This window comes from Motacilla alba, chromosome 7 (genome assembly GCF_015832195.1).
Source record: "Motacilla alba alba isolate MOTALB_02 chromosome 7, Motacilla_alba_V1.0_pri, whole genome shotgun sequence".
Taxonomy (NCBI): Eukaryota; Metazoa; Chordata; class Aves; order Passeriformes; family Motacillidae; genus Motacilla; species Motacilla alba.
In genome coordinates, this window is record NC_052022.1 from 25,968,375 (window position 1) to 25,991,756 (window position 23,382).

At 39.4% G+C, this 23,382-nt stretch overlaps 1 protein-coding gene across 1 annotated transcript; it reads left to right on the forward strand.

The window, feature by feature from the left end:
- Nucleotides 1–352: 352 nt before the first annotated feature.
- Nucleotides 353–14,078, forward strand: CPO (carboxypeptidase O). Its single transcript, XM_038143085.1, has 11 exons — nucleotides 353–432; nucleotides 3,707–3,782; nucleotides 4,195–4,319; nucleotides 6,805–6,919; nucleotides 7,974–8,075; nucleotides 8,886–8,990; nucleotides 9,495–9,605; nucleotides 10,724–10,814; nucleotides 11,376–11,578; nucleotides 12,521–12,605; nucleotides 13,810–14,078. The coding sequence occupies exons 1-11, from the start codon at nucleotides 353–355 to the stop codon at nucleotides 14,076–14,078; spliced, it is 1,362 nt and encodes a 453-aa protein (XP_037999013.1).
- The last annotated feature ends 9,304 nt before the right edge of the window (nucleotides 14,079–23,382 follow it).

Genomic DNA, 23,382 nt, shown 5'->3' on the forward strand with positions numbered 1-23,382 from the left:
CGAAATTCTACTAATTCTGTCACAAAACACTCTCAGAGATAGAAAGGTGACATGAAGTAAAATGTTCTTAGTTCTTAGAAAAAGTGTTTCAGTAAGAATTTTGCTAATTGTGTTTGTGTTTTGGGGTGTGGAAGAGACATTTACAAATTAGGAAAAAGTAGAACTATTTACAAATGAAGTTAATTATTCATCTAGAACCATCTACAAGTGAAGCTAATGATTCATAAAGGGCAGGTTGATTCCCAGGATAAGTCTAGTTGTATATTATAATTGTATAAATCATGTGTTCAGTCCAGATCTATCTTCCTCCTTTTTAGTGCAGCACTGTCAGTGCTGGTTTCTTTGCAGAAAGATGTGGCTTTCTCTTGGGATCATCTTTTCTCTGGGGATGCTAATTCCTGGAAAATTCAGCTTGAAATTGCAATATGAGAGGTGAGTGTGAACAGGTTTCATGAAGAATTGTGCATGCAGCGAAAGACCCAGAAACTGTGTAAGAATAATAATAACAATTATGAGCTGGAAAACTGCACACAGGGTTACTAAGCTGTAAGCTTTGTAAGATTGGGAAAGAAATCATGAAGATGGGAAATGAAGAATGAGTGAATCTAATCCAAACCAAAAAAGACATAGCTACAGCTGTAGGAGCCACAGAATAGCCCTCAAATGCATCTCAGGATGCCCTGTTTCCATTAGTTGAAATGTATTTGGCTTAGCCTCTTTCTTAATGAACTTGAAACCAGATGCTGCAGCAGTAAAATGCCTTTTCTGAGTATAAAGCAAGGGGTATGACTGAGCAAAATTATATCTATTAATAAAAGACAGATTAGGTTATATGAAAAAGACAGTGAAGACCTGTTGGAAATCTGTAACAATTACTACTACTACTACTACTACTACTACTACTACAAAAAAAAAAAAAAAAAAAAAAAAAAAAAAAAAAAAAAAAAAAAAAAAAAAAAAAGCTAAGGGAGTTATTCCAGACAATCTTCACTCCAAGGTGTTCAGAGAAAGAGATTATCACATTTTTTACTACTGATTAATGTTTTGAAAAGTATGAAACCTCTAGTTATGCTTTATTTTCCATTCTCAGTTGCACTTCAGAAAATGAGTGATGTAAAATTGTTCTCTTTGCCTGTCTAAACTGTTTTTGTTTCATTCACCCTCAACTTTCAAGGAGCTTGGTAGCTGCCATTGTGGCAGCTGGGATTTGCAGGGTGGGCATGAGCATAGTGTGGAGGTCACCTATTCACACGTAAGTTTATACATGGAGTTTTCTAAAGAAAACTGAGAAAGTAGCCAGGGGCTGAATACCTCTAGATGAATTATATTCCTAGAATATAGTCATGAAAAGGACAGAGAATCAAGCAATACCTACAGCAAGTAAGTTCCCTCATAGTGTACCCATTCAGCAGCTCTCCTGGAAAATCTCCTAGCAGAGCATACAGAGTCACTACTTCAAATGTATTATTTCCCTGGATAATATTTAGTCTTTAGATTTGTATCAGAGATGCAGTTAGAGCCTGATTTCAGTGAATGGAATTCAGCAGATCCCTGGTAATGTATTTTTCATTTTTGTTTCTAATTATTGTCCAGAATTGAACCGGTCTAGTACTTGCATGGAATTTAAAAACAGGTATTGAATGGTCATTGTGACTTTGGGTGGGCAGCACCTGCACAAATACCAAATTATTAGTAAAGCCCATTTTCATTGTCCTCTGCTCTGTTTAACAATGAAATGAAATATCTAATCTATGAGCATCCAAGGACATAGTTTGTGCTGAGAAAAGTTCCTTTATTTGTTAAACAAGCTTAACTGTAGAATTTTAAAAACTGTCATTCTCATGGGGTCACATGGGCTGACTTTGCACTTCTCTACTGAGAAACTTAGTCCATAATCATAAACAAATGTATGCTTTCTAATCTTAATTTACTATTAAAAATGGTTTGTCTCCACACTGGCTATTGTGAAAGGTTTATCAGTAAATAAGAGCTGGCCATCTGGCAGCAATCTGACTGTCTGGAATTTCTCTGATTTGGTGTAATTAAGACATAATGTCAATGAGGATAGAAAGATATTACAGGATATTGTTTCCCTTCCTGACAGACAAAGAACATAGCAAGCCTAGGCATTTAGAGAGAATAAACTCTGAACTGCAGCTGAGATGTTTATTCTGCTAGCAAAGATGTTTGTCCTGCATCTACAAGGTTTATTAAAGACATCATGACTGTTGTACCAATCTGTATAACATGAGTGTTATACCATTCCTACGAGCAATACAAGTGTACTCATTTTCCCCCACAGATATGGGGCTATTGGCATCTCATAAACCAGTAGTGAACTGCCTGTTTTAACTATCAAGTTCTCACTCAGAAAAGGTGATATGTTCAAGAGAGATGTAAAAAATCCACAAATGCCTCTATTCCTCTGGGGGTAAAGTGAATGAGTAGTGAATTCTATTTGTATGTATATTATGCTGATAATTGTACATTCCTGCATGGAAGCACCAAAGATGGCAGTTGCAGTTCAGATGATGAGAGCATATTATGTTGGTGACTATAATGACCATGGCTTACTTTTGCAACAAGAATTTCTGCTACAAAAGCTTTAAAATGTAAAATGTTCGATTTTTATACTTGTCAGGTAAAGACTCCATTGAAGTCACCACAAGAGACTGTGAAGCAGTTTTTGGTTGCTAGCAACTAGGAAAGTTTCTAGTATTGCCCATTCTATTGTGTTCTCATCAGTAGTGGATAACTGGTCTCCCACCTTTGAGTAATGCAATGTAGTCATCAACATCCACCCCTCATTCTGAAACCCTTCCACTAGAAACATCACACTTGCTGTCAATCCTGGAAAGCTATCTGAATGAACACTAAAAAAAAAAATACAAAAAACTTGCCAGGGCATTTTTAACAGAATGTACTGATTTTCTTTTTCTGCATTTCCATCCATTTTAATTTGTTCTTTGTAAACTTTAAATATTTTTATCAGATGAAGCCTGTAGTATATAAAAGTTTCATGGGATCTCATGAAAACATATACTAAGACACTGGATTCTGTGAGTCTTCTCTAGAAATATAAAATTATAGATTCTGTACTGGAAATTTTTATTTCTTGTGAATTGAGTAAGAATATGCAGTTCTGGAGACCACATTGTTTGCTGTTTTGGAATAAATTGGCTATTCTCATGAAAAGCAGTTTGTGGACAGCTTAAGTTCTTAGCAATGTTCATTCATCATGACTATCAAAAGGTTCTGCATGCTGAAATAGACCGGCCAAGCACAAAGTTAATCTGGAATAATTGAACAAATCCCGAATGTGAGGGAGAAAAAGAGACACCTTATCAAATAAACAGTTTCTCATGTATTACCAATGCCCTCATTCTGGCTCTGGTCCTGCAAAGGCAGAAACACACGAGGCCTCATGCAAGCAGTTGGCTTCTGCAAAGCTGGTATGGTGAATACAACACTGCCACTGGAGAGGAAGCAGAGTGGCTAATGCTCTAGCAATAGGAAAGTCACGTCACTTAGTCCTGTTTGCAGCCAAGACATTTCACAAATTCATAATTTAGAGGTGTTTTTGTTGGAACAGCACTGTTACATGCTGTCTTCCTTCTACATAACAAAATATGTCCTTTTGACTTCTGAAATAATGGATACTTTAACAGACCTTAAAACTGGTCTTGTTTCTCTACTGAATTTCCAGGGATCAGGTTCTGCATGTTGTACCAGAAACAATTCAACAAGTTCAGCATCTTCAACTTCTTTGCAGTACTTTCATGGTAAGTAAAAATAACTACATGTGCCCAACAAGCAGAGTGCGGTCTTGGGCTGTGAAACAGATATGCATGTAGCTTATGATAGGAGTGAAGGTTAAAGTAAAGTAGAAAAAGCTTTATTTAACTTTTTTTTTTTTGTTTTAATGTAGTATGGAATTGCCCTTCTACTGCCTGAAGGAATTTATATGAAAATGTTCATTTCTTTGGATGGCTGTGTGAAAACGGTGCTCCTTACCAGTGGTGCCTGAGTCAATAAAAGCGCTAAGCCTGTGCTGTGTGCTCTATGAACAGATGACTGGAGAGTTACCAGGACAATTTGAAGGAAATCTTTCATTTGTTGATATGCAACTACTCTAATACAGTTCTCATTCTGAAAACAGAGCTTCATTTGTGCATTTCTTTTTTCTCTGCGCAGCTGGACTTGTGGAAACCCCTGCTGCCTGAAGACATCAGGGCTGGGGAAGACCTGCACATAAGGATCCCAGCCCCTCTGGTGCAGGAGGCGAAAGACAGCTTAGCTCAGCATATGATCTCTTACAGGTACAATCTCTAATACCTTGATGGGGAAGGCCAGCTCTAATAATCTTCCTTGCTATCAGAACAGGACCAAGCCCTATCTGATAAAAAGTCAGATAGTACTGGCAATAGGACCCAACCTTTGTTCCAAATGCCTCCAACTTACCTTGACCAGCCAAACAAAGAGATGCTGTATGAACCTTTAAAAGCCCATTCCCTCTGCCCTATGCATTTACCTTCCACCTAGCCTGGACTGTGAATCTGGAGCAGGAACCTGAGACAGCCCAATCTGTCTCGTTTCCTGCTGTGGCCTTCTCAGTGGTCACTGAGAGGATGGCACTTGGCTATATGACTCAATTTTTCAGTCTGAACTCAAGAGGCCAAACTTGGTGTAACCACTACTTACAAGAGCATGCTTTGCTCTTGGAAAGCATGGATATCTGAATGGAGGGTCCTTCCACTTCTGGAGAGCCCAAAGGTTTAATTTGTGTCACTTCTGGGAAACAGTGTCTAGCTCTCCTCTTCCCTTTCCTGTCTCTTGTTACCCCTCTGGTTTGGAGATCTTTCAAAGTGAATATTCAGCCACTTTCTTCAAAAGCTTAATTTTTCTACCCCCATCCCCTTCACCAGGCTGGTGAAAATTCCCTGGGACCATCCAGCTAAAGAGAGACATCCCAGCTTGGGACAAAGATCCCAGTGGCAGGTGGGCACTATGCACACAACTGGGAGCCACAACCTGCAAATGCCCCACAATGTCTTATCACACCTATGCAGCCACATCTTCCCTTGCTTACAGCCAGAAGACCTAATCCGGATACAAAGAGTGTTTATAAAGGAAAATGGGATTAAATAAAAGCTATTCCTCACACAGAGCTGTTCCCTTTTGGAACTGGCTTTTTCAGGTAACCAGTAGCCAATTTAATCTAGTGGTATTTAATATCAAAAACTCTATAGTCATTCAGGGCCGATGACAAATGGCCTATAGATGGACATACACTGACATTTACCAATCAAAGATGAGTTTAAGGAGGATTGGTGTCACTTCAAAGTTGTTTTGAGTTAAAGCTGATCTTGACATCTTGCATCTTGCGTGACAAGTTCCTTTAGTAAGTGTGATGCCCTGACAACCAAAGATGAAGAGATACAAGGTTGGAGCTAATACAAATTATCTAGTATGAGGTTTAGATATTCAGTACTTAGACAACATTCTAGAAGATATTTAATCACTTTTTTATGTCAAGACTCTTCATTTTTTAATGGTTTCAACTGATTCTAGTGGAAATTTAAATACTAAACTGAAATTAGCCTCTCAACTTTGTTTTCCCTTGGCCAGAACTGTATCTACCTTATATAGGGTTCTAAAGAAAGAGGAGCAATTATTAGTCATGATGAAAATTTTGGGTATGTATTGCAAAGAGGCTGAGATGAGTACAACAGTAATAGAGTCAAAGTTCCTGTAACAGATTCAAAGCAGGAACCACCCTTTAGAAGGCAGCTGGCATGCAGGAAAGGTAACATGGCAGTCAGGTATATAATGATAGAGACATAAATGACAAACTATAATAAGGACATCAATATTCCAACTGTGTCAGACTCTGTGGTTTGAATTTTCCAGAGCACTGATAAGATATTTTGTGTGTGTGTGGTTTCACTTCATGGAAATTTTCACTGCCTGAATTTTAGTTTGAAGTTTAGATCTGAATAAACATCAAAGCTCAGACTGAAAGTTTAAAAAGTTCCTTACATGCAGTTCCCAGAAATGCTTCTAAGTGCCACTGTCAGCAGAAAAGCCTGTTAGCACTTCCAGCATGTGAGTTCAACAGTGTTGAAGCTACCTTTGCAATTGTCTTATCGCAAGTGTTTACAATGAGCACAGATTTGCAGCATTTACAAGGGGCTGATTGCAGTGAGAAAGAGCAGCCTCTCATCCAAAGTCCACTGGAGCCAAGGGAAAGGATTTATTGACTCCCTGGATTATGGAATCATGCCTGTCTTATACTAGTTTCTGAGCTATTTTTGTAGCTAAAAAGCAAAAAAAAAAAAAAAGGCTCTTTGAAGGAAATAAGGAGATTGTTCTGATTTTTGCAAATTGCAATGAATATTTCTGTGAAATCGTTGCAAATTCAAAATGTCTCAATAAAATACATTAAAATCTAATCTTAAATTTTTCTCTTTTCCTTCCTTTTCCCAAAGGTGTTATTTTTTGAATTTTGCTCAAAAAAAGTAGTGGTGAAAAAAATAAAATCTTGAGCTTTTTTTTTTCTTGGTAGAAAATTGACAACTTAAAAAATCTGGTAAAAATTAGTATTGTTAAAACCCTGTGAAAATCTCATTACGTTGAACTTTGCTTTACATGAAAGTAGCTATAATGCTGATGGGGATGATCTTGCCAGGCAAATCACAACGGAAGAGGTTAAATCCTTTTGTAAGCAATGAACCCACCATGACAGTTCTGCAGCAACTGTTCAGAATTATTTTTCCTTCTATCTTCCCTTTCCCCATACTTCAGAGTCCTAATACCTGATGTGCAGAAACTTGTGGATCAGAGCATGCCAAGGGAGAGGAGCAGCCACAGAGAGGTCTCAGGAGGTTATGTCTACACTGAATACCATCCAATGGAAGAGGTAAAGAAAAACCTAAGTCTGCTTGTGTACTTTGTTGTTTTCTGTTCTGTAAATGCCACAGAAGGCAATTCTGTGTTTGCAGGAAGCTTAGCTAAAGTCAGTGGACCTCATTCTGACTTTCTTCTTTAAAGAATTAGTCCTTACTCTTTGACTAGAATCCTAGCTTGGTTGAATTGAATATGGATTTGCCATTGATTTTTATTAAATCTGCAATTCTTCACTGAACAAAATATAAATTATCTGTGTGAAGCAGCTGCACTGTTTTGCAGATAATATTCTGTGTTTCATTTGGCTGGTTTGCTACCTTTCTACCCTGTCATTCTTTATTATTTAGTATTTATTCATTTAAGTCCCAGATTGTTTGGTGCTGAGGCAATTGTGCAGTGCAATGACTATTGTGGTGTCTGGAATCCCAGTGGGGAAGAAGAGGTGAACAGTGGGAGATCTGTGGAAAGAAGTGATTTAAGGGCAGGGTTTTGGCACTTCAGGAGAAAACAATGTCCTAGGGGTGGGCAGTGATGACCCCTCAGTGCCATGTTTCACACACCAGTTGGCAAACCTGGACAAAAGCAGCTCATGGTGGCAGTTCTTTCTCCTAGCTGCATAATAAAAATGAGAGAACCAAGTCAACCATCACGTAGGTTTTCTTGAGCTACCCATTGAGGATGACTACTGTTGACTCAGATGTGGAGAATCAGGGCTGATAGGGAAGAGACTGTAATAGTGTTTTGAAGAGTTATTGGTGTGGATTCATGTCTGGTGAACTCCACAGGAAGATGCCCAGTAGGATGGGCATGTGGAATGGGATCCAGAATGGAGTATCTGTGTCGCATTGCAGCAATGTTCCCTTTTAACACCCAGTGAGATACAGCCATGCCTTTGCACAGAGGCACGTGAAACACCTTCCATGCCTGTAAGTGACACCACAGGCTGAAATAAACTCTGAGGAAAATGTTCCTTGTCTAAACAAAAGAAAATGCTTTAATCTGGAAACGGAAGTGGGAAAGAGAAGGAAACTCCCACTTTGGACAAGAATTCTTTGCAACTATTTCAGATTTACCAATGGATGACTCAGATCCAGAAGAACAACAGTGAGCTGGTGACTCAGCACATCCTGGGGAAGACATTTGAGAATCGAACAATGTATTACCTACAGGTAAGGGAGGAAATTTCCCTCAATAATAAAACATATCTTAACAAAAAAAGAAAAGTACTCAGGAGAAGACAGGATTCAGATGTTTCCTAAGATAGGGTTCATCCCAATCCACTGAAGTAACAGGAGATGGTTTTACTCCTCTACATTATGGTAAGATTTGCCACATTTAACAGACACTATCATTATGAGTTTGCTATTGCTATTATGTACTGAAAACAACAAATTTAACTGAAGCCTTGTTTAGAAATACAAATCAAGCTGAAACTAGCTTGGCAACAGCTGTGTGTGAGGATAAAGACTTTTAGTCTTTGTTTTTTATTACTTTTTACAGCAGACAGCCTTTCTGCTAGCAGTATTCCATGACTTTTTAATTGGACACACTAGCAAAAAACATAGTCTTAATATCTGGGTTAGTTATTGCCTAATCTATTCCTATCACTGAGTAGTATTAGACACCCTGTCTTTTTGTTACTTCCCTCCTAAAAACAAAAAAATTTAAAATCTTCAACTAAGAGCAACCACTCTTGTGAATGATGAATACAAATGAAAAAGGAAAAAAGGAAACGGTTCTATTAACTGTTCTATTGACACTTTTGCTCAACAGACACTTTAAAACTCATGCCTTGTAATGCTATAAGGATGGGGCTATAAGGAAAAAGAGCTTGTCATAAAAATGTCTGTAATAATAATAATAATAATCTCAGATGGCTCAACAGCATATCATGGCACAGCTTTTACTTTCCTGTATTACATTAAGCTATTTTATTGTAATGTAACAGTTTTAAAATTATCACATTTACATTCTCTTAGATCAGCCAACCATCAAATAAAACCAAAAAGATAATTTGGATGGACTGTGGAATTCATGCCAGAGAATGGATCTCTCCAGCCTTCTGTCAGTGGTTTGTGAAAGAAGTGAGTTCTTACTCTTCCATTTATATAATAAGCAAACCATATCACTTTGGATGCTACAGTTATCTTTTCTATTGTGGTACCAAGTATTATGCTTTTCTCTTAAAATATGATTTGCAAAATTCATGCATGGTAGGGGAGACCAAAGTCCAAACCACGGTTTGAGATATGGGACGGTATTAATTAGTGCGCCAGTTCCTCCACCTGAATGTTCCCAAAGCTTTCCAAAACTTGGCATCAACCTCTCCTTTTCTCACAATGGCTGTTAGATCAAGCCTCTCTCTATCAAAGAGTCACAGTCCTTCTGAAATAAAGAAATCATAATCTATGATGTAGCAATGTTCCATGTGTATAGAAAAAGTACCTGGCACACTGGGGATCAAGTAGAAGTTGGGTACCATGGTGATATCCAGGAGTGAGTAATCACCTGATGATAGTTCTAAACTCACTCTTTGCAGTGATTACCACCAAATTCTCTGCTCAGTGCTCTGTATGTTTTCTTTTCAGATTCTTCAAAATTACAAAACTGACCCAAAGATAAGCAGATTTCTGCAGAATTTGGATCTCTATGTCTTGCCAGTCCTCAATATTGATGGCTACATCTATTCCTGGGAAGAAGTAAGCAGTGAAAATCCAGGAACTAGACTGAAAGTTAGATGTGCCCAGCATGTTTTGTTACTTTTAGATAGGGTCATAGCAATTATGCTTAAACAGAAAACAGTGATACTCATATAAATCCTCTCATGGCAGAGAGATTTAGTTTCTTCTTGTAAATCAGTGATCACTTATAATGAGCTAAATATTGCTAGCAAACATCACAAGACTTGGGAAGACAAAACCACAGGATCAATTGGTTTTGGGTTTCTGGGGATGGGATTACTTCTTTGATAACAGCTCAAGGCTTGGTTGATGGATTTAAGTATGTCTGGAAGAGTTATTCATTCTTCATAAAAGATGTCAAGTAGCAGATGGGTCTTAGAACCTTTGCACGGCACAGGAGGAGAATTGGTCAAATATTAGACTATTCGGTTATGAAAGAGGTGTGCCCTCCCAAATAATCTTCCTTTTCTGATAGGGAGAATAATGCAAAATGTTGGTCTTCAGCCACTCTCACCATGCTTTTAGGCCCCAGTGCCCTGTTGAAGCACCTTTTAATGCAGGACCTTTGGATGGCCCTTGGCTACCACCATGTGGATCGGGCTGTCTCCCACCTTGCTCCCTGGCAGGTGTGGGGCATACCAAACCCTGCACATGGATGCACAGGTAATTCAGCTGGGAAGCTCATGCAGGTAGTGCAGTGAGGTCTGCACAGAACCTGTATAGCCATGAGTATAGCAGGGAACCAGGGAGCAGTAACAAGATTAGCTGACAAAAAAGAATCAATCTTCCTGAATCTGAAATGTACTCTCTTATCCCTCACAATGCCTTGGTTAGGAGGGCCACAGTGCACAGAAGCAGTTGAGTACTACAGAAAAAGCATACTTTTAAAAAAAAAAAAAGTTCAGGAGGCTTATTTCAGGGTGCACACAGATTTGTGGCTTATGACAGCCTGGCTGTCGTCAATGAATTGTTCTGTCACTGAGCTTTATCACCCTTGCACACCGAGTTGTACTCTTGCAATAACAGGGTTAGTTAGACTGCGGAGGTCAAATAAAAAGGGATATTTACACCATATAATCACTGGGCCATATGGATCATTGAGTTTTTATTGTGTAACAGAAGTTACTTTTCTTCAGGATCGTTTGTGGAGGAAAAGCCGTTCTCCATATAAGAATGGCAGCTGCTATGGCACAGATCTGAACCGAAACTTCAATTCATCCTGGGGCAGTAAGTTTGAAGTATTTTAGATCATGAACACAAAAGTAAAGCAAGAGTAATAACTAGTTTCTGAAATAAAATATAGTCCTATAAGAAAGGAATATTCACCTTGTCATCAAGGCATATATAAAAATAAAATCCTGGTTTGTCAAAATATTAACTCATTGACTTTCAACCAGCACTTATTTTTGTGAGCAGAAAATTTCTCTTATGTAACTATACCTCTAACTCACTGCAGGAGCAAGCATCAGCTCTAGGCAGGAATGTTAAGAGTTAGTCACTTAACAGCCAGTGTTTACATTTGCCATGAATTTCAAGGAGCCTCCAAAGCTTCCCTGGCATGTGGTACACTGTGCTGGTGTCAGAGTGTCGCAGCCATCCTGTAAATGTGCAATAAATATTTTAGTCTTGCATCAAATTTTAGTTGCTACCTACTGAGTGTAATGCTAAAGTCCCACTGAGCTGTCTAGTCCCCTGCCCACATAAACACATGCCTTAACACTCCAAGGTAAATTTCTGAACTGGTGTTCTGTATTTCTCCATCGATTCAGTGTTTGTATTCCTCCCCAGGTGTTGGTGTATCCTTTAACTGCAGCAGTGATGTCTTCTGTGGATCTGGGCCGGAATCAGAGCCTGAGACAAGAGCTGTGGCTCAGTTTATCAAAAGCAAGAAGAGTGACATTTTGTGCTATTTAACAATTCACTCCTACGGACAGCTCATCCTCACCCCATATGGTTCCACAACTAAGCCTCCAAGTAACAATGAAGAACTGGTAGGGCAAAACATTTATCTTCTACCTTTGTAGAGAGCAAACACAGGCAGTAGCACGTGGTGCAACTTTACTTGCACTCTTGCCTTTCCTTCAGAGGAGCTGGGTTTGTTCAGGGACTTGGCTTGAACAGAGTTACTGCTTCTCTGTTCAGCATCAGTAAGGTTTATTTGCCTCAGAAACCCTAGTTCTTCATCTTAAATCAGGAAAACGGAACTACTACAGATAGGGTTAATGCAAAGCAAGGTAAGTGGAGAAGAGCACCAACTTTCACTGCATACAAGAATGAATTTAACTTTAGGATGCCAGCACATTATACACATATGGTTATCGTGATTGTGTCCAAAAAAGGTATTCCAAACATGCTCAGAAAAATAGGAGCAAAGTAAGTACCTATTTCTTAGTTATTTCTTCCCTCAGTTTGTGAGAGTTCTGATTTAAGTTCACTTATGTGCGTATTTATGAAGATTCCAGTAGATGAAGCACTAGTCGAGAGCATGAGGGATTTGGGTTTGGATTTCTTATGAGTCATTGAAGAAGTCATTTATATTGTCTATGGATCAGTTTCTAAGGATGGTGGGATACAGAGTCTAAATAAAATAAGTAAGAGGTCAATCACTGCTGTAGTCAGTACCAGTGTGTTATATAGCATAGACTCTAAATTCTCCAAAATACAGGCTGTAGCTTTGCAGTAGAGCAAATAGAATCTCTACCTAGTAGCAGAGTAATCTTTAAAATTTTAACACAATATGCATTAAAAAGAATCAAGAACAATTTGTTCAAATGTTTCTAATGGGTTCCTCTAAAGACCTGAAGTAATATCAAAACTTAAAGCTGATCATATGTAAATGAAAAGCTGAAAGAGAAAAAAATTTTGGTCCACTCAAAATAATTGCCAAATGTACTGCCACTGATGCCAAGGCTGTTCCTATTTTGAATTTCCAGATGCAAGTTGCAAAGGAAGCAGCTGCTACATTGACAGGAAAGTATGGGACCAGCTACAAAGTAGGATCAACTGCTTTAATTTTATGTAAGTTTTTTAATGTTTCCCTTTGACTGCTCTGTGTTTCTAAGAGTTGTGTCACACGCATCAGCAAGTACTGTTTTGCTGAGTTTCTACTTTGTGTAATATTTAAAGGGCCGGTTTGGTGCAACATGTCAGCAGCAGTCATTTGAATATAAGATAACTCTGTAAGTTTTATAAAGCTGACTGCAGGAACGGGCAAAGCATTGATCAGAAGCTAGTTCCTACATGGATTCCTCACAGATCCATCACAGCAGACAGAAAGAGATTGGTGATAGATCATCCTGACCCTGCTGAAGTCAGCAGCAAAACTCCTATTTGTCTTCACTGGAATCAAACAAAAATTAAAATCCCAATCAGGTCTACAGTTACTTCATCAGACATTATCATATGGCAGCTGCTTGCAATTCTGTGTGAAATATATCAGTTTCATCCCTGTTCCTAGTAGACTGGATGGCCGCATCACAAACACATCATAGCTAATATGAGTTGACAGCCTTTACAAAGAGGATTGAGGGCCCTAGAGACTGCCTAGTAAACCCAATATTCTCCCAGTAAGCAATAAGTCACGCTAGTCAGTGAGAACACTCAGCAGTTGGCTCCAGACCCCATGTGGTTTGCATATTCCAGTGGCTGTCTTTGCCAGTCCCCAAGTGCCAGTCCCAGAGGCACAGACTGCATGAGCAATGCAGTGTAAGTGTAATGCAACTTGCCTGTGCCTAGGGCTGCATTTTGCCAGGGTTTGTACTTACACTGAATAGGTAAGAAAAACAATCCATGAGGAAGATGAACAAAGATGCAAGGAAGCCAGAAAATTTTCAGATTTGACCCAAATTATGCTTTTAAAAATATATATATTAATTCTAGTCAGTATCCACATAGGAAATGAAGTACAAGAACAGATAGATGTCCAATCCATCTTGTACCCCATACTAGTCACAGTAAAATGCTAAAAACACAGAATCCCTGAAACTCATCTCTTGTTATTGTACAGTGCCACCTTATGAAGAACAGTGTCACTTAGGAAACTCCATATACTTTTAGTATAGCTACGAATTACAGCACCTAGAAACTGTTCTCCATGTCACAGTGATATATGGTTACCGCTTAGTTCAGGGATACTGGTATAAACTTGTATTAACTCTAACAGGAAGTATTTTAAAGAACCATGCTTAATACAAATATCTCCTCTCTATTTTTAAATTCACAGACAGTAACTCAGGCTCCTCACGGGACTGGGCCCACACGATTGGCATTCCGCTCTCCTACACATTTGAACTGCGAGACACGGGCACTCATGGATTCCTTCTCCCCGCTGATCAAATCCAGCCCACGTGTGAGGAGACTATGTTGGCTGTGACAACGATCATAGGCTATGTTGATAAGAAGTACTTCACAAATGGAGATGTGGTGCTGACCTCCAGCAGCTGGGGCCTGAGCCTTTGTCTGAGTATTGTACTCACATGGTCTGTTTCTTAAAAACAGCTTAGAGAACTCAGTAAGAGACTCACATGAAAAATATAATGTCCCCTCAAAAATAAAAAGTTACATCAGCAAAGGAATTAAACGTCAAGTATTTCAATAAAGGCTCATCCCATAGAATAAGAGGACTTGTGGTTTGATAGCTATGTTTTTGGGAAGAAGGAAAATATAAAGAGCTGTGGCAATTTCCCAAGCTTCACTTGCTGGCTCTGCTTAGTCTTTAAACAACCTTAAAACATCAAGTCATGACAACTGCCCATGGGGACAGAGCACTATTACTACCTGGTTCTATATAGCATGTTTTTAGGGGCTCACCTGGGCCTGTGTAGCCCTTCTGTCAGCCACAGTCCTGATCTGTCACAATATTCCTTACTGCCTGAACCCTCTGACTTCTGTGTGTTGCCGGCCTTAGCAGGATACCTGTGAGACTTAAAAGTCCACAAATCCCACTGCAGAAAATTGGATGGCTTCCTTGTCCTCCACTTTTCTTCCCTAATCTGCCACATTGGGATTCGCTAGAAAATACAGGGCCTCAAGAGCTGGTGAAAGGTCATGATCAGGAAACCATCTACAACACTCTGAAGCAAGCGGGAGAGCTGAATTGGTGCAAGCACGTAGGGACAGAGAACAGGTGTGGCCCTGTCACTTAGATGCAGTCAGATTAATGAAGATAGAAGGTGCCCAGATGCTCCAAAAATTTGAAAGCAAAATGGAAAAGATAAGGATGGGGTGCTATTCCTACAGAGCAGAGCAGAGAATTTTTTTTGTTTTTTGCATTCTCAACTTCCAAAATTGACTGGTGGTGACAATTATCCCCCTTAATTTAGACTCCAAAGGGATTTCATTAAAGATTGTACATAAAGAAAGTCTATTTACAAAGAGGTTTCTCTCTTACCAACCACCTTAATCTTTTGGGGCTGGCTCTACAGAAGGAGGTTCTCTTGTCTGCTCTCCATCATTTGGGAGAGCCTGCAACCTTCAGGGATTTGCCTGGGATCCTCATGCAAAACTGGAAGCTCAGCGGAGTGCCAGAGGAAAGGAAATATTTCAGCCCATTGAATAGGGACTCTCCAATTGAGCCAGTCAAAAGGGAATGCCAAGGTAAGAGCTTCTGTGTTGTTACAGCCAACACCAGAGGGTGCAGGGCATTCACTGAAATAGCGAAGGCCTATTTTAACCTGTACTCTGCTTTTGAATCCAGGAGTCCCACATTCCAGAAATACATCCACCAGGCTTGGCTACTACAGATAACAGATGGGGGGTTTTGTCATGATAGAAAATGAAGAATCCAGGGAATAGGAAAAAAAAAAAGAAACATCTGATTTTTTTAGCAAATGTCAAGATTGTGTTTAAAAATTGAAAGTGTGCTATCCAGAGATTTTTCAACAAAATATTTCCAGCTTTGGGGAAGAGAATCCTGTCCACTTCTCTTCCAATGTTGCCAAGAGAAAGACGTGTATCACTTCACTATGGTACCATTAAAAAAAAAAAAAAAAAAAGATACAATCTTGCAGTCATTTCTCCAAAGCACATCCTATTGTCATTTTGTGTGTATTATTAGTTGACAAGTCTTAGCTCCTGTGTTCATCATCCACAGATTATTACCAATTGGTGTAACTAAATCTGCCTAACTCCTGCAGGTTCCCCAGAGCATTGTCCTTCCAGACCCACCACTCATTTACAGTAAGACCTGTCTGCTGCTGAGTGCTGGAGCAGGTGTCACTAATTAGCACCTCTCCCCACAGAAGCTGCATTCCCTAAACTTCTGTTTAGTTTAGGATGTGACTTGTAAGTCTTTATATTTGTATATTCTGTCTTTGGAACTGTAAGAAAGCAAACAAGTCCATCTGGCCTATGACTGTGAGCTATCTTTAAGCAAGTGAGGTTTGACCACAAGCATTCTGTAGCCATTTGCTGGCGAGCTGCAGTGAAGCTCCCCGCTGCCACCAGCAGCAGATGGCAGTGCCCTCTGGTAAACAATGCCCACATGCTGACCTTGCCAAAGCCAACCCAAGCCTGGGTTGCCACCAAATGCTTTCCAAACCTAACACATGATTACACTGGTAGAAAAATGCTGCCAATCAGGGCTTCTTTTCTGGTTTCAGAGACATTGCACAGCTTCTATGCCTAGATCCAGAGATGAAGTGAGCTAGTTTTGCTGATTGTGGGTGTCATCTTTTGATTGAAATGTTTATCACTAAAAGATACAACCAGATGTGTCCTAAAGTTAATTAGCAGGCTTTTGTGGAATGGCTCAGTCCCTCACTTGCTCTTCTTGCTGTAATAACATCCATCGGGCATGGGAAGATACCCCTGAACATGCACTGAGGCAAAAGGATATGAGGGGATTTTACCTCCAGCATCGCCAGCATTCAATAATTATAGAAGCAGAGGGAAGCCTTTGCCAGAAAAGAAAAAAAAATTGGCAATAATCATTACCTAAAAGAATGTCTGCTGATTATGCCTGGCTGTCCATCCCCTTTGCACAGGGAAGCCACAAATGAACACAGTGTGGAAGCAGTATCTTGCCCCCAGTGCCACTGCAGAACAGACATCCTGCAGGAGAGCTCACAGCCGCTCTTAGGAGCTATCATTGCACAAGCAAGGCACAATCACTAAAAGGCCAAAACTGCAGCAAACTGATGTTTAAAATTTTATACAGGCTCTATATTTTACATACCCTCCCAATCTGCTGACTTCTCTGTGTATCTGTTGAGCTTGTACAAGAGTGACAGGTATGGCTGATAAAAATCACTGCAGTGACAGTGTATTTTACCAACCACGTTTTTGAAAGGAAAATTTTAAAGAAAAATGTAGTGTGGATGTTTCTTCTGAAACTCCTCATATTTCATTAATCCTGGCTTTCTCTCTCCTGCATTCCTTTGTTGCCTTCTCCAGCCCTTGAATGTTTTGGTTTATGATGAACTATGGAAAGAGCTGCATTATGCTTTCTTGTATATTAGCAAAAGCACAGCATTATTTTACTGAGACTGTAGTGGGACTTTAGATTCACTCATGTAACCACATGCAAAACAAAAAGCTGTGTTTTTCATGAAAAACTAGAAAATCCATCTATTCATTGTCATTTCTCCCCAGTGACTTTACCAAGATCCATGTTCCTTCCCTTTCTTTCTCACAGTTAAACACCTCTATTGTGCCTGCTTTATTATATAATCTGTGCTGCGAAGGTTTAATTACCTTTGGTCATTCAGGTTATTGAAAAAAAACAAGGGCATCCCAGTTAGGAGTAATAGTGTTCTATATTATCCTTGTTAACATTTTGTCTGTAGTACAAAAATAAAGATTGACAAAAGGACCATCAGTGCTCTCATTCCATTTCACACAAGGAGCTCCTCTCTCTACTAATTTTTCCTCCATGCTATGTTAATTTGATACAGTCCTCAGGCTCTAACAAGTTAGCAACACTGCCCTCATTAAGGAAAGTGAACATATCGCAAGGGAACTATATTATTAAATGAATGTGTGTAGCCTCATTTCTTAGAGCATCACATGATAGAAGAGCAAAAACCTACAGTTTTGAGAGGATGGCAGAAAACACCTCTGGAAAATCACCTTCTGGGGAAGCATTTGCAATTCAAGTTGTTATTTCCTGATAAGCTGCTTATGTTCCAAATATCATTCTTTCGTGCAGATTCTATTCCAAGCGAAGAACTCCTAGACTTAAATATCTTACACTGCGTATGAAAATTGGGAGGAGTCTTAACCAGAACAAACCTGCTCAGAAACACAGAATGTTCTCAGTATGTTCCAGACGATTTTCCAAACATAGTCTGGGGGCCTACTTCACACAGAAAGGTCTGGGTCTGACTGAAAATTAAAGTATACTGAGCTGGTTTGGGGCTCCCTTTAGCCAACAAGCTGTATGCACACATGGTCCTGATAAGCTTCATCTCATTGCCCATGTCTTCTTTTGGCTTCATCTAGAGCTGGGTTTCCTTGACTGGGAATGTCTGGGATGTCCACTTGTATCATACACAAAAACAGCAGAGCCCATTGCTTTATTGACATATGCTGTTTTAACCATTCCTTCCTCATAAATGGCTGGCCAAGGCTGCTTTGTTTTCATTACTACTAAGCTGAGAGGGGACAAATAATAAGATAAAATTACCAGGGGTTATGATTGGGCATCAGGATTAGTAAACTTGAGTATTCTTAATGAAGATGTTGTCTAGAATGCATTTTATATTTCTTGTATCTGTCTTCCAACAAATCCGTATGATTCTTGTTGGTATAAAATATAAAGGAATAATTTGATAACAACTTGTCATCACTTGCTCCTGCCTGCCAAATCTCACAGGGTCTGTTTATGTGCATGGTAGGCATTCATAAAACCCACTTACTTTCTGCAAGCTGGCAAACAATATGAGTGCACTACTCAGAAGTGGCCAGCGGAAAGAGTAAGTGCAATGTCAACATCCCACCTTTTCATTCACCTCAGTACTCTGACCTAAGGCATATCCCATCACCGCTGAACTCTGTTGTGTGGGAACGCCTCAAATGAAGCCAATATAATTTAGGGAGAGGTGTTAAGATTGTGTAGTATCAACTGCAACAGAAAATCCCTAGAAGAGGGATAGCATTTGTGGAAATGTTGGATATTTATTGTGATGACAAAGATGTAAGTACACTGGCTTTAGCTGTGGGAATGAGGAAATTGATAGGTCACAGACAGACTAATCATGCCATTTTCCTAGCTTCAGCTTCTTCTGCATGAGTGTCTAGAAAAGACAGTCCTTGTTTTTAAAATGCAAACACTTCCTGTTCTCAAACACCCATACGGCTTTACCTGGGAGAGTTCTGAAGAGGAAAAGGATTACTGATGATTGTTACTTATCTCTGATTAGTGAGGCACAGGGCGGAAGAAGGATAAAATTAATGAAGGAGATACTGAGCACAGGCAATAACCAGACAGCAAGGAACACACAAATAGGTAACATACTCTGTGATAATTAGGTGTAGAAGTCTATTTGCCAGAGACAGATAACAGAAGTTCCCATCCTGAGACTGCAGTGCAGGCCTTTATGTCATTTACTGCTTGTGCCAGGGCAGGTCAATCAACTGACTGCAGCAAGTATTCCCCATCCACTGCCATCACCTAGCAAAATAAATGTTTGTGGTTTATGTCTGTGTTCCTAGTTTCTAAACACAAAAGATAAATGCATGAATCTATGAAAAGGCCGCTTTACTCCAAATTTTATCTTCTTATTTTAGTCACTGTTTCTGCAAAGTCTTTAGATTTGCATCTTGGGACTTTTTTTTTCCCCCTCAACTACCCAGTTAATAACAAATTAAAGAGATTGGTTTTTTTACTCAGGTTTTGTGGGAGCTTATGTTTTAGCTTCCACTTGAAAAATGAGTCTTCACTTGGATTAACAATGTCCCTTGTGGTTGACCACTTGTGATACCGGAATTGCTTGTGAATTTGTTGGTGTTTGCTTCACCAGTTACTTGTGACATTGTTCTGAACCAGTCACAGTGTGATTGTGAAAACACATCATTATCTAGATGTGGAAATCTGGGAAAGCCAGCTCTGTGTCAAACAGTTGACTAGGAAATATTATTAAAGGGTCATACACAGAGATAACAAACCATCCCACACTAGAAGATTATAATTCGACTGGGGACATGATTGCAGAAGACGGCACAGCCAAAATCCATTACTTGGCATTGCTCTCATCTCAGAGACAGGTATTAAGCTACTTGTGCATGGAAAAATCTATCCTGATGTATTTTGTCTGCTATCCAGAAAACCCCATTCATTTCAGAAACTTGTTCGTGTCTTAAACTCTCAAAATATTATCCAAGGATATTCTTAGCATCCAAGCAACTGACAATCAATACCAGTCTTGAAGAGCAAGACGAAGAATAAAGTTTACTAGCAGTTATTCATGGAAAGCAATCTAAACCATTTTTTCACATAGAGTGCCAAATTTAAAGGATTCTTGAACATTAAGGCCATCTCCATCATGATGATCCTGTGTCTTATTGAGTAGGACCAGAGTATTACTCACTTCTTGTGACTTTTTGAGTTATCAAGGACATGCTGGGCAAACAGCCCAGGTAATACAAATTCCATAACAGTAATCCATACTGAAAGTTAACATGATGGCTACTACATGATGGCTATGCCAGTTGGAGGAAGGCAAGACCATCCAGCACTGGTAACTGCTTGACTTAGTTTTGTTTTTTTTAGTGCATAAGAAACTTTATAAAGTAAAACATATATCTTGCAAGTGGGAGAGAAGTCACACAAGGTAATCAGCAAAGAAACGAGAAGAAGTAGCAGAATGATGAGGTGGAGAAGCAGTGAATCCAAAAGCAGTTTGGATACATTTCTTTAGGGGAAAAAAGTCAGTAAAACCCTTATGGCATCATCTGCAAATAGGACTGTCACTGTGTGTGCCAGCAGAACAGATCAAGAGATTGATAGGAGTCCCATTCCATTTAAAGGACACGGAAATGTGTGGAATCAAAGAAGTTAGAAATGGAAAATTGAAGACTATCTCCCAAGATTGCTCTTTGGGATGCATTCCTGGGTGTGGTTGTCTACTTGAGTCAATAAAGTCTCAAGCTTTCCTCCTCTGTGTTCTCCTTAAACTGTGGAGTTGTACACTTGCCCTTCAGTTTTCAACCTTTTCCAATGTGTCTGACTGTTCAGCAGACACCGTTTTCATCTATATACTTGTTTTGTTAATTCAGCAAGGTTTGCTTGTCTTAGTTACTTCTGTGGATTTCATGGACTTCCAAAGATCCAGGACAGCCACTGGCTTCACCTACTGATTATCTTGTGACACACAGTGTCCCATGGATTAAAAATGAGTAAGTTCCAGGAATTGTCACTTCCATTAGACTGCATGGATAAGATGGATCATGAAGATTTTTTCAGTAGTAATACCTGGGTTTTGTCCAGCCTCCTAGCAATCTGATATTTATCTACTGTAGGCTTTCTTTATAATATCAGCAGAAGATTGAGTTATTCAACTATCTGCCAAGGAAAATCAGGAACTCCATTTGAGTTCTCTAACAAAGCTAGCTGTTGAGACAATGATTATTCTAACTTTACACCTACTGGTGTAGGATCACTCAAATTGGGCAGTCTTGTCAGTCCCACTGATGTTATTCTTCAGTCCAGGTGAAGGTTTTCTTAGAGGATCTATGTTGATGCAAAAGTGACCAGAAAAGAACAAGTTATTTATTTTCTGAATCAGCTAACATGGCACTTTCCCATGGTGTAAACTTTCAGGGATAGACACCACTTATTTTACCATCCTGTACATCAAATATAACAACACCTACTGCAGGTTCTATTTTTGGGTTCTATTTAAACAGCAAAAATTTTGTTTTTATGGGACTTTGGTACCTCCAATACAGTGAAGCCCACACAGCTACTGGAAGTGTTACTCTTAGTAGAAAAAGTGAGACTACTCAACAAAGCACACGTGAACTGAAGGGAAAGAGATCCCACGTGCATAAGGTGTCTGGCAAGATGGACCACAGAGCACAGAATGGGCCCTACTCACAGCCCTGTATTCAAACCGAGACACTGAGACACAAATTTTAAAATTAAAAAGGGTTTCAAATGAAAATAAATTGTTTCCAAACTCAAATCTACTCTGAAAATACATAGCATCCTAGAGCTAATCAATATTTTCTGCCTATCCCATTTCTTCCACAAAGTATTTTCAGTATTGTAGTGCAAATTTCTCATCCTGCTTTTCTAAAGAAAAAACATTAAAAGTATTTAATAGAATGTTTAACAGGTATTCCAGTGAAATACACCCTACTTAAAGATCACTTGTTTTTGGAGAGGCTTTAGATTTCTATGTGCAGTGCAGCAGATTTTACTTACAGGACTAAACCCAAACATTGACATGATGCCATACTATTCTTTGAATTACTGATTCCACCTCTTTCTCAGCTTAAAACACACAAATACTTGAGAGAAACCCGCCAGGAGCATTACTATGATGCTGTGTCAGGAGGAGGCTGCAGTGAGCTGGTGAGGAGTTTTGACCTCACAGAAAGCCAGAGTGTCTCAGAGGACTCTTCACTAAAGAACAACAGCATTTTCTATACCAGGAGTGGAAACAGAAGCTGCTTAAGAAGAAATCATCCTCTTTGTTGAGTAGTCATTCTTTCTAGATGAAAAGGACAAGAATTTGTAAAACCACAATGTACCTCCAATATGTAAATATTGTAAATAAGTATTGTTTAATATGTTCAAGAAAAAAAGATAGCTGACTATTATTTAAAAGGCAATCCTAAACTTGCTGTACTGACTATTCCAAATTTAAGCTTGAAATTAGTCCAGCACACTAACAGTGTCTAAGAAATTTCTAAGGTTTCTGTCACCATGGTAGCTGAGTGGCAATGGGCTTAATCCTGCACTCATTGAGTCCATAGCCAGACTTCTCCTGGCCTTAGCAATGCTGGATCTGACCCTGTAAACCCTAACATACTTGAGTCCACAGCTTGATTTCTAAAACTTTTTTTACCCACTTTCCCACGGCAAATTGGGAAGGGAATTCTGTGGAAACCATTCACTTGAAAGATGTCCGGGGGAGATTTCTTTCATTCAGCAACAAATCCCTGACTGATTAAAAGAGCTATGTTGACAGCCCTACAGGAAGCCATGCCATCCACTTCTTGGGCAGCAGACACTTTTGGCAATGTGTGCCAATTTAGAGGATAGGGAACAGTAAGGGAGGGGAATCAGGAGTCAGACAAGGTCCCTGGAAACTTCCAAGCCATTTTAAAAAGAAGAGAATTGTTGCCTTGGTTAGTGCAATTCCCAGTCTCTCACAGCCAACTAGACAAATCAACCATTATACCAAAACATTTCCATTGTCCTTAGTGGATGATGATAAAATGTAATGATTAGATAATATGCAGGAGTACACATAATAGCTACTCGACAAAATCACCAGGTCTGTGGTATAAAGATGCCTCTAAAAGCCCAGGGCCATAGACATAACACTTAGACTCTAATCACCTTCTGTTTTTATCCTCTTTTCCTCAAGAAATAAGGCCTGAGAGATCATACTGTCTATCTCTCAGCCTCTCCTTAATAACTCGTGAACCAGCTGGCTGCTTTCAGCCAAACTGGCAATGTGAAAGAGGTCACAAAAGCAAGAAGTTCTTGCAAGCTGCATAAGAAAAGGTGGCTGCATGAAGCCCAAACCCCATGTTTGTGCCTTTAAGAGGGAAGGGGGCGCACACTGAGGTCGGTAATTAGGACTTGTTTCAAAAGAGCTGGGGAGGCGCTCTTAAAGAGAAGAGC